The sequence below is a fragment of the Thunnus thynnus genome, chromosome 6 (genome assembly GCF_963924715.1).
Source record: "Thunnus thynnus chromosome 6, fThuThy2.1, whole genome shotgun sequence".
Taxonomy (NCBI): Eukaryota; Metazoa; Chordata; class Actinopteri; order Scombriformes; family Scombridae; genus Thunnus; species Thunnus thynnus.
The window spans coordinates 24,508,825-24,526,897 of NC_089522.1; the positions used below are offsets into that span (position 1 = coordinate 24,508,825).

At 37.5% G+C, this 18,073-nt stretch overlaps 1 protein-coding gene across 1 annotated transcript in view; it reads left to right on the forward strand.

Moving 5' to 3' along the window:
* The first annotated feature begins 207 nt into the window (after positions 1-207).
* LOC137185275 (immunoglobulin-like and fibronectin type III domain-containing protein 1) overlaps positions 208-18,073 on the forward strand; it is a 37,286-nt gene continuing 19,420 nt past the window's right edge. Inside the window, exon 1 of the mRNA XM_067593622.1 lies at positions 208-400. Coding sequence (XP_067449723.1) covers positions 208-400 — 193 coding nt within the window. The remainder of the gene's footprint in view (positions 401-18,073) is intronic.

The window sequence follows — 18,073 nt, forward strand, 5'->3', positions numbered from 1 at the left end:
TCCCTATATGGCTCCCTACGGGCGCACAGGATTTTCTCCAAGTCCTCTGGTGACAACAAACCTAGACTGGTCATATTCAGACTACTGTATTACACCGACAGGAAGACCATACTGGATGCTTTCCAAGCTGCTGGCTCATCTCTCACCTATGGGAGTTATAAGCTGCTGCTGTTTGCTGATTATCCCTAACACACCTGAAAACACAGAATGGCTTTTGCTACTATCGTGAAAGAACTACAAAGAAAGGGAGTACAGAACTCCAAGTTGATGGTCTCCCACAATAAAGAAACCCTCCTGTTTGATTCTCTTGATGAAGCTTGGAAATTCACGGATCTGCTTCTCCTCATCCTGAAGGCTTCTCCTTCTCTTCCCTTCCATCATCTGGTGTACCTCAAGATATGTATGCACACATTCTCTCAAATGTCCTCACATGCTCTTATGCAAGCATTTACGTACACTTTCACAACTCACACATACATACATCCCCCCCCCCCACAAACAGTTCTCCTCCTCATCTCTTACTTGCAAGTAGACTCATATTATGTCCCACAAACTCACACACGGACGGATATTGAAACGGACATTTTGACTTAATGATATTAACGGATATTGAGACTCAGCCTCGCATGAAGCATACTTGCCAAGACTCCCAATCTACGCGAGAGTCTCCCTATTTTTAACCCTTTCTCCCACTGTGCTCCCGATTGGCAATTACTCCCGTTAATCTCCTGATTTCATAGTTTTTTCCTTTTCCTTATGACAACCTGTTTGTGGCACTGTACAGCGTGCTCTCTGCGCAGGCTGTCTTTCATCCTGTCCTCTGCTGCTTATGTGATTCACTGCCTGCAGGTACCGCTGGTATAGAGAGAGAAGCTACTGGTTTGTCTCAGCCAGTAACTCAATTTACAAGAATTTGCCAAATGTTAAGATACGTGGCAAACTCAGATAAACAGGCTACATATAGACAGCTTCCGTTGTGATGCGCTGCAGATGTGAAACATACAAGCAGTGGATGGGACACTTCAGGCAAGACAGTTTAAATTATCACTTTTCTACATGTTTATACTTGTTGAACAGGTGGTTTAATAAAGTACGTATTGGCTTTCCACTCGTGAGGGTTTTGTTGCACTTACAGTAATGAATGTCCCTTCTGAGTTTTCAATAGAATTGTAGAATGATTCGGTTATTTGATCTCCATTTAAAGGAGCTAGTTGTTTTAAATCAAGCCTCAAGGTGTAATACATGAAGCCTCTGTGTTTTCGTATTATTGTTAGAATCTGGAAAGTACACTCCTTTTCAACTGCCATTTGAAGGGGGAATGAGCATAGGGGAAAATACAACACTCAAGAGTTGGGTTGGGATGGCTGGCAGAGTAGACTGGAGGTAAGAAACAGATGATGGCAGGAAGGTGGGTTGGTGCGAGGGGCCAGGTGAGGGCAAGGAAGCTAACTTTGGGATGTACTCCTACCCTAACAACCTGTGGTAGCAGTAACTGCTACCTAGACTAAACTGGGACACCAAACCACTCCCAATAACAGAGTTGGGAAAAAGATTTTCAGCCTTGATTGGAATTGTCCAACAGTCTGGAACATCATTTTTTCCTCATCTAAACATCTCACTCATCAGAAAATTCACTAAAAGTTTGTGCACAAATTTTACTTTATGCCGGAGCATAGATTAGATTAAAACTGGTTGACAGTGACTTATGTACTAAATGTCCTGGCTCTGCTAGCGGAGACCACTTACAGATGTTCTACTATCAAACCTTTGTAGGAATATATCAATAGGATTGTTGGCACTGTCATTGATAAAGACCTTCCCAGCTGCCCTGCTCTTAATCTTATTGGGTACAATCCAAATATATTGTTATCATTAGTGGGTAATATTAGCTGCCTCAACTGCTGCTAAGAAAACCATTATTAAGAACTGGTTTGAACCCACTATTGTCATGAAGAGAACCTGACTAACTTTTTTTCAGATGTTTATTTACTTGAAGGGTCCCCTGCCAGAATTAACAGGGCTAGAGCTCATACTGTGATCAACTGGTCTAAAGCTATCGAAATTATCCAGGGGCTTAACTAAACCCAACCTTTAGCCTTGTCTTGATCTCATTTCCTTTCAAATAACCTTTTCTATTTAGCACCATTGACCATGTACATGTATATGTATGTTTATGTGTGTATGTTTGTTGTCTCTGTCTTCGTTATGGTTGTTCGTTACTGTGGATTTACTATTGTATGCTGCTCTGTGTCTAGGGATTTTGTTAATTTCTGTATTTACATTGACTTTTTATTTCATTCTTTTCCCTTTTTGCATCCTTCATTTATTTATAGTTATTTATTTATTTATTTTCTCACTTTTTTCCATTCCTGCTGACCAACTCCTTTTCCCAGACTGGAGTTCCCTATGTGCTTGGTGATCTACAGTTTTGTTTTGCATCATCTCAACAAACAATTGATCACCAAAAAAAAATAAAAAATTCTCCATTAAAGAACACGGTGACACATTAAATGTAATTATGTCTTTTTTCCCCACAGCGGTACCACCACAAAATAAATTCTGTGATACTAATGGAGGTCCTGTTTTTAATAAAACGGAAGCTTAAAAAGGTATTTTTATGAGGGGTTTCTTTCATCATCATTGAGGAGCAAAGGCCCATTATTATCACAGGATTATTTGTTGCCGTCATTCCCCAGCATTGCCTACTTAAGGCAGGAGCTGTAAAGAAGAGCTATGGTCTCTAAAGGGGGAGATATACAGCAAGCAGGGCCTCACATGACAAATGAGGAGCTGGGCCCGCGCTTATTTATGGCTACTTAAAGCTGTCAGTTGGAGATGATAAAGGGTGAGAGCTTGATTAGAAAGTGTTAGATCGGTCCAGTCCTTGTGACCCGCGACAGGAACAGATGAGCAGGGGAAAGGTGGTAATAGCACCGGTGAAACCGTTTTTTTCTTGACAGATTCACGGTTCACTCATTTGGGATTTTGGCAGACAAGAAAAAGATGACTGAAGAGAATATGGATGTCAGGTTGTCTTGAGAGGTGTGCCTGTGTCAGCTTTATTTTTTTTCAATCTAACCTACATTTGTGATGATTGACATCATGAGAAGAGTTGAATTGGGTGCCATGCCTCTAAAGTCATTGTCAAGTTAAATGATTCTGTGGTAGAAACAGAAATTGCAACGCGTTCACAGAATATAATGGCAGGGCAGCTGTAGCTCTCTTGGGTGATAGGTGAAGAAATTGATTTGAAAAAATCAATTTGCAATCACCTTCATTACTACATTATGACCTTTACTTGGACATTTCAAATGCGGTCTCTAAAGCACATAGTTGGTGGGGATGGGGGTTCCATTTCCCCGTTCACTTTCCTTCCTTTTCCATTAAAATGACATTAAAATTTGGTTTAACAATGATGCAGAAGACCTGAATGCACAGAGGGTGATTTTATCTTTTGTAATCTTATTGCACATCTACAGAAGATGCACTAGAGAGGCTAATTTTTAAAAAATTCTTGCCGAGAATTTTGATGTGAAAATTAATACAATGCATATTGCTACAGCTATGACATATAACCATCTAATAGCAGAGCTTTTAGATGTTCAAGTTATGGCCTCAGAATTACAGATGGCTTATCTGCCATCTTCTGTATTAAGTGGGTCTTCTGCAGCAGTGCAGTTAAGCAGTAGTTCAAAGACTGATAGGTAGGCACTCTCGACCCTTTTTTTCCTAAATTGCTGCTGCTGTGCCATCTTGTTAAGTGGATGGTTAAGTATCATGGTCTCACTGAAGCGTGTTCTGTTGGTTGATGGACCCGGATTTGCTGAGAGATAAGGAGCCACAGACACCAGACATTACCGGCAACAATCTCACCAGTTTGATCATAACTTAAACTGCCGTGCAAGTTCATTCAGAGCCATTAAAAAAAAATTAAACTCTGCTGTTTCTTTTTTGAGAAGGATATTTGCAATAATCCTGTATTTTGCCTTCAGTTGATTAGTAGGCCTAAATAAATACAAATAATGCCCTTATTTAATCACAAGAGGCATGTGAATGGCTATTTTCTTGCTACTCTATATCTCCTTATTATTCATCTATTTAGTTGGCTGCATTTAATCATCATTTAAAGTTCATAGCCTCTATCTGTGATGAGCTTGTGATAAATAAATAAGGCACCTTAATTGTTTTCATTAACCTAAGAACACCCTCTGGCATAAAGGAATGGCCTCAAAGACATATAACTGAAAAAGAGAAAATACTGTTATATTTGTCTTCTTAAAAAACAGCAAGTCTTTCACTGGATTGACTTTCTTTCAAGATGATTGACAAGACGGACACAACAAGAAACTGGTGGGATCACCAGATTGTGGTTGAGCCATAAATACAGATTGCCCTTGAACCACATACTGTAGATAGCTCTGACTGTTCCTCTGAGTGGATTACCAGTAATAACCTGCTCCTCTGGCTAGTATCAGCCAGATCATGTTCGTGTATATACTGCTTTTGCCAGCAGCTCTGGCTCCCTTGTCAGTCACCACGGAAAACTGGAGACTTTGTGGTGTTTCATAAGTTACGACCCAAAAGTAGTTTCAGTGTCACTGTTATTGTCACTGTTGTTTAACTTTTGAAACATATAAAACACTGATTGCGTTATTTTTTCCCCTAGTGTCAAGGTAATACTTAGAGGCATTCTTTATAAGTACAAGCCTTCAGAATGAGTTTGAAAATAGTGTGTCTGTGACACTGAGCCTCGAAGAGATGTTGATATTAACTAGGTCTAGGGCTTTTTACTACTGATAAATTTGTTGAGAATTTCCTCTGCAATTTCTTTTTTCAATTCATGGTTTTGTTAAAAAATATTGAAAAATGCCCATCACAATTTTCCAGAGCCCAAGGTGAAATCTTCAAATGTCTTGTTTTGTCCAATCAACAGTCCAAAACTCAAAAGGTATTCAGCTTACAATGATATGAAACAGAGAAAAGCAGAAAATCCTTCCATTTGAGGGGCTGGAAACACCACATTTTTAGTATTTTGCTTGAAAAGTTACTTGAACCATCAATCAATCGTTCAATATGTCAAAAGTTGCTGATTCATTTTCTGTTGATTAATTGACTAATCTTTTCAGCTCTACATTAATGTACTCAAAGTATACAGATGATAAAGAAAATGATAAATTGACAAATAAATGAAGAGTGCAGGATGTGAGATGCAGAGAGACTTTTTAACTTTATCTTTATGATATTCAGTTTACAATCATCAAATGCTAAGAAAACAACAAAATATCAGAGACTTATGGGCATTTTTGCTTAAAAAATGACCTTAACAATTTATTATTTTAAATTATGTTCTCTAATGTTAACATTTTTAAAATGCAATTCACTTTTTTCTGTCTGAATATTGTATCTTGTTTATGTTATTTATCAAACTGCATTACTGGGTAAACTTGTTTTTCAGAGATTTTAGAATATTTGTAATCCACTGCATAAACCTGTCATAATGGCCAACATGGATTATGATTTTACAGTCTCTGTAGTAAAAAAAAAAACTGTGGTAAAAAAAAAATTAAAAAAAAATGTTTGTTCTTCCATGTCACAAGCTGTTTACACAGAAAAGAAAATTTACATCAATTTGGATTTGCATTATGCTAATTATGTTGACCACTGTGGGTCAGTGCTGGTGGTCATGATGCAGTGCAGATGTCACGTACAACACCAGGGACAGGAGGCAGACGGAGCTTTAAAAATTAACACAAGGGGCAAGCACCTCTCCGTGGCTGTAGTTGCTGACTGCTGAGAATAGGAGAGAATGTTGATCTTGATTTTTGATGCCAAGTTTTGAGCCTACTCTTTCAGAAAGACATTGACAAGACAGTGACAGGGATTGTTCCTGAGGAGCAATGCTGTGCATGTATGTTTGTTTGTTTTTCCAACAAGCAACACCAATGTTTTGAGTGAGCCAATGAGGGCCAGTTGTCTTGGAACCTCATTAAATTGTATTATGGGACACAGACACATACTTTCAAATAAATGCTCCCCCCATGGAGACACAATTTTTGAGAAATATGATTATATTTTCTTTCAGGTATAACTATTTACAGTACCATCTTTTCAATATACAGTAAAGTATGTGGTTAGCTTGCTGTTACTGTTGGATTTACTGACCCTAAAAATCTAAGTCAGTTTAAGAAATGTATTCAGGTAATTATGTTATTTGTTGAAACTAGAGCTGCAATGATTAATCTAATTAATCCATAGTTACCACCTATTAAATGAATCACCATCTATTTTGATAATCGATTAATCACTTCAAGTCCAAATTCTCTAATTCCAGCTTCTCGAATGTGAACATTTTCTGGTTTCTTTAGTCTTCTATGACAGTAAACTCAATATCGTTGAGTTGTGGACAAAGCAAGACATCTGGGGATGTTATCTTGGGTTTAGGGAAACCATGATTGACGTTTTTCAGCATTTTCTGACATTTTATGGACCAAACTAATCGGTTAAGGTAGAATATAATCAACAGATTACTGGATAATGAAAATAATCGTTAGTTGAGGCCCTAGTTGAAACTGGTTTAAGATGTACAGAAGGAACACAGAAAATTGAAGAATTTGTTGTTGTTGATGAATTGGTAGAAAACCAGTGAGGATAAAACCTAAAAAATTAAAAGATGATTCAAAAGGAAAGCCAGAAGACCACGAAGCAGATACTTTTTTTTAAAAACATCATTTGATTATTGTAGGAGAGCTAAAATGGAACAGAAGTGAGTGCTGATAAAATCTCAGCAATAAGTAATATGGATTAGTTAATAAAAACTGTTGTATGTGATAATACTGTGTGTCAGAGGTGGTTTTAAGGTTGTTTCAAGGCTGCATACAGTTGCTGGGTCACAATTAACGAATAACAGTCTCACATTTCTCCAAAGAGCCTTTTTCAATTATCACACAGAGATAGCCTTGCCCTATCATCATTTAGTGCCGTTCTCATATCAAGCAAAATGAAAAAGCCATTCAGTGGATGGAAAACAGCCTGGAATTCAAAGACGAAAATTACTGAATTAAATCAGGATTAAATATAATGTAATTATATGTCTTCTTCCTTTTTACAACCTCCATTTTCTGCTCGGGTCCAGTTCAATTTATTTCTAGTTTCACCTGGTGAAGTAAATTTCTATGAACCCAGTGGAGAAAGAAAAAAATGTTTTATTCCTACACATTGATCAAAAACCTTATGTCACAAATATATGGACCTGTCCTACATTACTTGATAACTACACCATAAAACATTAAAGACAGGGAAGATTCTTCCAAATTTCATCATATAAAAAGTAACAGAAAGGGTACATTTACATGTTATACACCATAACTGCAAATGAAGGAAATCTACTACCATCTTGTGGAACCCATTGGAATAGAGGACCAAATTGATTTTTAATGCAAACGAGTCTAATCACCTGAAGTATGAGTCGAAAAGCAACCAAACACTTTTCCTTGCTTGATATGAAAACAAAACATGTCTTTAATATATCAAAACAAATATTTCTGATCTTAATACGGTACATGCCCTAGTTAGCTTTGTTCTGTCTCAGTGAGCATTTACCTTTGTCAGCTTGAGCTAGGCTATATCATATTTAGTGTAATTGACACATAAGTTATTATTGTTGCCTGTTCTACTTGTAGACTGTAATATGTGCAGAGACAGCTATAGATGCTTATTAATAAAGTGCGGGGAAAAAAACTGTGTGGTGATTTGTCACAATCCAGATTTAACTGTGATGAGACTACATGCTCTGTATTGTATCTGATGTTGAGGACTGTGCCATGTTTATGTCAATCCCCAGCTCTTTGATATCACTGCGGCATGGTGTTTATCCTAGCTGGACAAAGACCAAGGCCACCTTTAAAAATCCTAATATTTTTGCAGAGGGGAATAGCATTGAATGCCATTCAGCCTCAGTATAAGCTCTTAGGTATGTACAGCTTTGTTGTGATTGGTCAGCTCTTAAGTACATGATTCAAATGTAGCTGTACCGGGGAGCGTACAGGCAACAATCAGAGTGCCAGCGTCTGAGTGTTTAAGGCACACAGATTATTTGTCGGTGAGGGGAATTAATCAGGCTTGGAGCCTTTGGAGCTGTGAGTAATGAGGATGGAGATGGGCCACCAGGAAGATGTGATGAGGATTTAGAATGCAATTCACGGCAGGGAAGGGCCCTATCTCAAAGAGATACAGGGCCTTTTTTTCTTCCTCTTTTTTTGCCGGTGGACAGAGACTCTTTAGTCATTTTCCCTCTCTTGTCTGATTTATTTCATTGAGAAGATCTTGAAAGTTAAATGAGTCCTCTAAATATCTTTTTTCACTGTGTTGAATACAGACAAATACAATTCTATTTTATTTTGTGTGTATTTGTGTGCTAAAACAAAATCAAATTTTATTTGTATAGCACCTCATACAAGTTAGTGAAATCCAAAGTGCTTTACAAAATGACAGACAAGTTGATAAGTTAATGTAAACATTAAAACAAACTTATGCAATTTTAATGACAGCATATTCAGCTATTTAGTATTTAGCTACAGTTGTGTATAACATTGAGAAGGAATGCATATGATCTAGTGCTAATTACTAATTCAGAAGGGTGGATATTTAAAGCTGCGTTGCAGAAGTGTGACATGTTGAGTGCAGAAGTCTGACTGAAGTGTTGTTAATGATTTCATCAAAGTGATGTAACAGCAACTCAACCAACAGCTTACAGATATGTGTTTGTCTAGACTGACAACAATAGAACAGTAGTAGTAGTAACAATAGAGTAATTTTGACTGAATCAGTGTGCAGTAATCATACAGCACTACATCTTGCACTAAAATCTTGAAAGTAGTGCTTTCAGAGAAGGGCAAATCCCTGTCAGACTATGGATGGTTGAGCCCCAGGGAAAACTGAAACACACGACTGTTTCTTACATCACTTTTGTATTCTGTGGGACTATATTTTGATGCAATGTGTCTACAGAGTCAAAGAAGGAATTTTATCTCAGTATGACGCATGGTAAATCCAATCAGATTATCATCAATGGAAATTCATCGGTTTAACAATTGTGTTATAAAATTTATTTTTGAGTGTCCCAATATATTATTATAACACTGAAGACACACTGAGTCTAATAACTGATGCATTATCTTATCATAACTCTATACTAAGCCCCACCAACATTCATCCTTTTCTGTTGTTAATAATCTCATCTAAAATAGCTTTTCATTACTGAGCAAAGATGCCTGGGCTGTTTGGTCTGGAGCCCAGAATTGAGAGACTCAGAATACGTGGTACACATTTCACCAACCGCATTTCTTAGCAAACACATAAAAATGGCAATAGCACATGCATCTGGCAATCCTATCTTGTGGGAGATGGCAATACAAGAGATGTGAATGTCACAATCACCGCACCGTCATTGCTGTCTTCTACACATTCTGCCATGAGTTCAATGTGATTTATAAGCATCGGTGGTCCATCAGCGTTGCGATGGCCATATGAGAAGCACCTGATATATCAAAGCAATCATAGCTCCTTGAGCAGGCATGCTCTGTATAGCAATGATGAAAAGGTGATACCATATTGAATCTAAAACACAATGAAGTGTCAGGAAGCTGTGATAGCATCTGTTTACTGAAACAGTGGTGAGGCAGCCTAATTTTAGAGCTCTGAGAATATGTAGACGTAAACTACACCATCAATAAACTCATTAAAATTTTTATTTCTTAAGAGCAAGAAATAATGTCAGACTCTGTCCTCAGAATCACTTGATTGTTATTATAATAGCACCCAGCCAAGCAATCTGCGTGCCTTAGAAATTAAATTAAACAATCAGAAAGCAAATATCAAAACCTCAAAGCCCTCTAATCAAAATCCCAGACAGTCAGACCACGATGGAGACAAAGAGGTCAGACCAAAATGGAGACAATAAAAGTTGTTTTTTTTTTTTTTAATGCCCTCAAAGTCATTCTAGCAAAAACTTTACTCATAACCCTGGATAACCCTGATGTAAATGTAGTAGGTTTTCTATCTAAGCTGTTTTACCTAAATTCTTGTTAGAAGTATCAGAGCTTCATAACGCTCTATTAAATATAAAAAGGGGAACATTTTCTGCCTGGACAGAATTCTGATATACAGAAAAGTATATTGCTTTCCGGCGGCAATTTGGTTACTTACTATAAGACATGGTGCACAAATCTATTAAGGAAGTCCTTTTTCACCCAATATCAATATTTAATTAATGTCTTTAGATCTAAAATGAATAACCTGCCAAATATTCCAGCTACAGGCACATAAGTCTATTGAATAGTGGCATATAGCTAATGGCCACAGTTCTGGTGCCTTGCTTTTTATAATCACTCCATATCCATAATGACCAAACTGTCTTTATCAAATCCATAGACTCTACAGGTAATATGAGAACCTTTGACCAGCAACAATAATATGTTCAGATGCTAAAAAGGCTTTCGATAGGTTATACAATCTTGTTTTTTTTTTAAACTTTATACTTTAATCCAACTGTCTCTATACAGTATTAACAAGGCTGTCCACTTTCCCTCCTACGCGTATTTAGTTTTTAGTATATTTAGTATATTTACAGAGCATAAAATCAAATGGAGTAAGTCAGCATTCATTCCTTTGGCCTTGGAAGAAACCCAGTGTTTTCTTAGATTTGGTGATGCCTCTTTTCACAACTTTTTCCCTGCAAACTGTTATCTCAGTCAATTTTGAGAATGTACTCAAGAACAAAGAAATGGTTTCTTTAATTAAGATGAATGCCCTTCATTATATCCAGTTTTAGCAGTTTTAGTTTTAAAAAGTTGTAAATGCTGAAAGAGACTGAGTTCATAAGTTTTTTTGGAACAAGAAGATTCGTATCAAGACATCCATACTTGACAGAAAACTTTGAGCTGTTTGCATGGAATTTGTTTTAAGGGCACAACTGGTATGGATTTCTCGTCTGTAACTCTAGTGATGTACTACACATTACTCATCCATTGAAGCTAGACGACCAAGCCTCTGTTACTATTCCTCAAAACACTGGAAGGCATGAATTTGTACTTATCTCTCATTAGTTACATACATACTGTGAAGTATGCATGTCAGGATGGGGTTCAGAATCAGTAAATTTTCTTTTCTCTTACTTTTATTTTATTTTCTATCCTTCCTGTAGGCATTAATCTTGGTTTTTGGAGGAACTGTATGCTCTAGCTATCTTAATGGGGTAATTTTGGAGAATAGTTGTGTTTTATGTGAAAGATGATTTTGTTTATGTGACTAGTATATGCACAGTAAATTTGAATGTCAATACACAAAACAAAACACTGCAAACATTACTTGAATATATTCAAAAAAGCAAAATCAAAAGAATCAAGTAGAAATCATGGACAGAGCTTGTGGTGGCAGAGAGGCGGGGATGCCCTACTTAAGGCTTCTTTTTAAGAGACTGAGTTCATAAGTGTTTAAGTTTTTGTGGAATATCAAGATTCATATCAAGACATCCGTACTCGATAGAAAACTTTAAGCTGTATGCATTGAATTTGTTTTAAGGGCACAACTGATATATATTTCTCCTCTGTACCTCTAGTGTTGTACTACTCTTGTTAAACTGGTAAACTGCAGAAATTTCGCCAACAAGCCATTCTTTACAATGTATTTCTCTAAATCATAACCTTTCTCTGTCAAATATACTACAGGTACCAGTGCTCAAAAAGCCTGATAAGTTATTTCTGACTATTAGTGGCCTGGATTCATTGCCAGTGCACCTTAGTGAAAGCCAATTAAGAATATCTTCACTCCTTGTTGAAGACTGAGTGACAAGGCCTCAGCTGATGTGCTGTTGAGGTTTCCCTCAGAAGAGCAATCTACACAACAGAGAGGCAGGCCAGGCTGTCTAGTTAGCACCTCAGCGGCTGTACTCTGTGGTTCCCCATGACTGGAATGAAAGCTATGCAGCATGACATTTAATCAATATAAGGAGGGTAGGCTGAAGGGGTTTAATTCCTAATCCAGCTGGTTTATGTGGGCTCAGGCCCTATTCAGATGCATTAGAGGTACCGCACGTGGAAGGACAAGCATGACAGGACACTGGCACCATTCGGACCTTGTGCTAGTAGATTCTATGGCTGTCTTGTGGAGACAGACACAACCACTGAGTCAGAAGCGAGTATTTCAATCTATTCTTCAATCCACAAGCAGTGTCCATGGTGTGCCATTTCACTGAAACCAATTTGGTGTGACTGTCACGTATGCTTTGTTCAATTCAAAATCAGAATGCTGTTGTGGGACAGGATGTGCTTCTGTTAGTGGTGAAGTATGTTTAACTTATCACATTTAAAATTTGGTTTAACTAATATTTATTTTTTCATTATGTTCATTTTTGTTTGAATAATGCTAAAGTGTGGGGGTCGGGATTCTGATATTTTAAACAACACTTACAGACATGCAAGTGGCCTGTGAGGCGATAACATCAGAAATCAAATTGGTGGATGGAATGGGATGGCACCAGACGAAATCCCGTGTTGTTAGTCAAATCAAATGGGTTTATCCTCCGTGCAATGGCCATTTTAGGAGATCAGACTGAATTGTCAGACTTCTCTCCATCAATCTAAGCTGTACTGTCACTTTCAGATGTTTGGATCAGCTGTGTTTTGAGCTGAAAGCCAATATCAGGATGATAACATGTTTATGCTGAGTGTAATGCTAAAAGCATATAACATTTAGCTTTTTGTTGTGGATGGATGCGTGTGTATCTTACTTAATTTCAGTCCATTCAGCAGTAGTCCCACTAGATCAAAGAGATGAACCAATGGACCAACAGACTGACAGACCAAACAGCTTTGCCATTTCTAGAGCCATGCTGCTAATGTGGCAAAAACACAAACATGTTTCCATGGAGAGAACATAACAGGAATTAAATATAGTTACCTCACATAAGGAAATTAGATCAGCAACTGCAAAAACAAAATGTGTTAAAGGCAGCCATTGCTGTTTATCACCTGCTGCAGTGAGTGCTTTTTGTCAATACTGTTTTATAGTTACACATTACAAGTGGTGCTCATCACACACTCTACAGGCAGAACACATACACCATTTGAATTGTTGTGTGATGAATGTAATAGACACTCTGGTACTTGACCTTGAGATCATTAATGCCTTGTTCTTCATTTGATCTTCCCTTTCCAATGTCACAACTGCCTCAAAGCCATGACGAGAAGAGCTTATACCACATAAATGCCATAACCTTGATTATGTAATATGTCGTAATATAAGAAGAGGACTACATACAAGGGGATAAATGCCTTGTTTACAACATGTGATCTTCACTCGCAAGGCTGAGGTTCAATTCAGAATCCAACTGCAAATTTGTTTCAACATCATACCACCTTGAAGTTCCAACCAGATTACTTTATAAGCTTCACAGTGCTTGTCTGTACCAAGTTACCTGACAGCCGCCACCCAAGGTCACTATCAAATTACAATAGTTTATTATTCCAAATAATAAGCAGCTCTTAATGTTACACGTTTGAAATCACAGCCTGGGGTGACAGCTCAAACTCTAATCTGAATATTTTAAAATAATAACAGTTGAAAGAAATCTATTTGCCTGCATTTTTTGCTATTAACACTCTACTTAACTGGAACCGACAGTTATACGTGCATGCTATGTGTTATGTAGTATCTGTAAGAGTCAGATACCACACAAACAAGATGAACTCACCAATCATTTTCTTGTCAGCAACTGTTCTGTGGAAGATGAGTAGACTGTCATCAGTAATTACTGCAGTGAGACACAAACTTCACCACTAAGTTGTCATTGGTAGCCCTTCTCTCTCCCTCAGGCTATTCATCCCTCCTTACCTCATCCAATGCCCCCACCGCCACCCGCACCCCCATTCCCCCTTAATAATAACCCACCCGCTTTGAGCATCCATCTGCCTAAACAGAAGAAGCCTCTCCTTGACAGTCACTGTCCAGGCACAAGCTTGCAGGCAGAAAAATCAAAACGTGTTTCCCAAAGGATTTAATATCCAGTAAAACCCAGGAGGCAGCAAGTTTATACCACATCTGTAAACCAGTCTCAGAGTCTCAGTGGGATTGAGGACAGAGCTGTAGACAGGTAAACCACTCTTCATCTGTTTGTTTGTGTCTATATGTGACCAAGGGTACATCCTGACCATGGGTCAGCTTTCTCTGCTTTTATGATATCCAGGTGGATTACAGTTTATGAAATGATAGAAGTAGAACAACTAAGGGTTGCTCTAGAGAAGAATCAGATGTTTCTTCTTAAAAGGAAGACCAAATAAAAGAATTAATTTTCACTCTTTGTTCTGTACTGTACGCATGGTGATATATGAAAAAAATATCATTGTAACTTTGAATATGAACAGAGTAATGAAACATTCAGCTATAATAAAGATAAAATTGCTTTCTCTGTATCTCACTCCCTTGCACTCTTTCTCTATTTCTCAATTCACCGTTTTCTTTATCACCAGTCTACTTTGAATACATTGATGTAGAACTGAAACGACCCAAATTTCATCAGCAGCTATTGTCATTTCAAACGATTAATGGTTCAAGCTCTTAACTGTAAGGATTTGCCGTTTTTCTCCATCATTTATTGTAAACTGATTATCTTTGGGTTTTGGACTGTTGGTCGGACAAAATAAGGCATCTGACGACATCACCTCGGGCTGTAGGAAACTCTGATGGGCACCTGAAACTTTATAAATGAAACAATTAATAAAATAATCAGCAGCATTAATTAATAATGAAAATAATTGAGAGTGGCAGCTCTATATTGGTGTAATGAGAGCATCAAACTAGAGCATCTGACTTCTGAGAATGGAGATCTGAGAGCAACAACAGTCTGTAGTCAGACTTCCTGTAACCATATGAAGTCATTACAGGGGTACAGCTAACTATAGCTTGGGAGCTTTGCAAGACTTGGCCTCTCAATGATCCCAGTCTTAATGTTTGTGAGTCCTCAGATTGGTCCTGAATATGATATTGCACAATCTTTCCTTAAAAAAAACATCTTTACTTAATACTTTGTGTTACATAAGTAAACTCTACCATCCTTTTACTGAATAAACTGGTAAAAGCATCTAATGCTAACTTCAGAGCATAAAAAATATTTCAACAAAACTCGTAAGCTTTTGCGTTGCAGTAAATGGTTGAATCAAAACTTTTGTATCCCTACGTGCGCATACACTACATGTAATACCCAGTGGATGTAATGTCCAGTGGAACAGACAAGCTTCGAGTCAGATTGTGAAACAATGAATGTTGATTGACCTTTTGACCTTGTGCCACATGGAAGCTTCAAAGCAATCCCCTCTGACATTGACATGGGTTCATGCATCAGTCTTGACATTTTAGTGACTGTCAACATTAGGGGAGCAACGGATCACAAAATTCACGGTTCAGCTCGTGTCATGGGTTTGAGTCATGGATCGGATCATTTTTCGAATCAGCAAAAAAGGGGCGAGACACATATAACTTTGCTTTCCTTTTATTCTGTAAAACACTTAAAGCAAAGAACTTTTGCCCATGGTCTTAAATGAAAACATCATTCAAGATGAACAATGTTTAAATAAAATCTTAAAATATATAAAATATTCAATACTCAATTGTTAAATTAAAGTGCAATGTGAGGCATGATACCTTCCTCCTTTAAACATGGTAGTGAATGAAACAATAGCATGTGTCCCCGTTATCAAAACTTGATGACTTACATGAACAAGACGTGTGTCTTGTCCTGCAGCTTAGCTTGTTGAACGAGCCACCAAACAAACATTCACCGGGGAAAAATGCACAGTTAATGTCAGTTAGCAGCAACATAGCTAATTAGTTGCTCAGCTGCAGCACATTAAACAGCATGTAAACATACTTGCAGTTGTCACTTAGGACCCACTAGATACTGGTTTGGTTATTGCTCTTCAAAATCCCTGTAAGCGACACGCTGTCTGTCCATGACTTGTACTTACAGCAGCTTGTTTACTTTGTCTCCAATGAGACATTAAATTTTGCAGTTAATCCGAGGTTCACATGCGTGCCGAACCGTGGGGGGTAATCCGTACAAATCACAGATCAACTATGTTCCGTTACAACACTAGTAAACATGATGCCAATAAATACTTTAAATCCTATGTAACTGGTTGTCTACATGGTGTTTGTGGTAGTCACATGTAAAAAACTGAAGGCAACACACAAAGCTAAATATACACATTCTCTGTCTATGTCTGTCTCTCTTTCCTCTACTTAAGATAAGATTCTGTCTACTGGTGCAAGTACATGTAAAATGTAAACAGGGTATTGTCACTGCAAGGTTCAGCAGCCTAAAGGCTGTAAAAAAAAAAAATTGATTAGTGGCTGCGTGAGGTTTTGTGGAACCGAAAAACTGAACCAAACTAGAAACAGAACTAACTGTCTGTTTCTTTTTAATTGTTCTTTCTAGTTTTAAATGAAGTAAAACAAACTTCCATATATCACCATATTACTTCTTTGTAGAATATTGTGTTGTAATACTAGCCTTTTCTTTATTATGTTACATTTGTCTTTGCAAAAAAGACTACAAAGCAGGGAGAATATAAATGCATAAAGATGATAATGCAAAGAAACACTGATGTCTTGCCTCATCATTTGTACTAATGTTGATGTTCATTTTCTCTTTTCAGGTCGCTGATTTGTCAGTTAACTCTTGCCAAAATGTGGAAAAGGGCGAAGAACACAGGTCCCTCTAGACTAAGTACAGTTCTGCTATTCCTTCTTCCTCTTCCTTCTTCCTCTTTTTTTCTGTTTATTTCTGTTCCATTTTACGGATTTAAGCAACAGTAAAGCAGCTCAGTGTCCATTTATTGCAACATAAAGTTGTGCTGCTGCAGACTGAAGCAAACAATGTCAGCAAGAAGTTTTGACAATAACGCATTATTGTTATTTTGCAAAACATTTATGCCATTGACAAGCTGTTCTGAATATTAAAAATACTGAATAATTTTAGATAAGCAAGCTTTTTTTCTTCTTTCTTTCTTTTTGTGTATTGTATAATTTCTCCCAATGCCTCTAATGGGTGCGAGTTTTGGGAAGAAGGATTATACAAACTGCTGTAACAGTAAATCTTTGCTACAAGCCATGTTATTAAGATTCAAAGCAAGTGAAGCAAGTGAATATTTTGAACAAAATTGGCACAACATTGACAACATGTTTTGTAATGGAGACACACACTATTTAGCAGTGATTATCTGTAATGAAACTGTACATCAGTCTTTGACATGAGGAAACCAATTGAATTACTGGCTCATTTACATTAATCTGTGTGCAAGTATATTCATCACCAAAAGTGGTAGAAAATGAGCTGCCACTAATCCTGCCAAAGCATATCGCTGGAGTCAATAAACAATTCAGATGGTAGAAAAGCACTCCATGTTGTGTACATTGACATACTGGTGCAGCAAGACAGTGGCTTTATAACACTTTGAAACATGAAGTGATTTGTTATATCAGGGAAGTGAGTAATGCTCAGGCTTCGGAACTACTTCATTTAAAAACTGAAGAAATATTTCCTTCTTTGAAAACCTAGCCAACTTAAAATCTGTGTTCCAGCAGTCTTACAGTTCCCATGACATCTGTAAAAGGCAATGAAACACCTAAAAATATTCACTCCAGCCACATGTACAGCACTCCATTTACTTTTATCAGAACTATGCGAGTTGGAGTTTCCCCAACTGACAGGCACTTCAACAGCCAGTTGACTAAAGGTCGTCTCTCTCAGGCTTCAGTGATAAACTGAGGATGAGAAGAAAACATCCCTGGATTAAGGTTGCCTGCCTACTGCCCTTTACTGTGACCCTCTGAGTGCTTCAGTTTATTCAGGCCTCTATGAGCTTTCCTTTTTCATATTATGCCTGACTGGGTCTTCACTTCAAGCCTTCCCCCCCCTACTGTTTATTTCAGTCTTTCACTCACTAACTTCTCTCTTTCTCTCTCTCTCTCTCGCTGTCTATCTATGTATCAATCTTTCTACTTACCACATACGTTAAAGTAA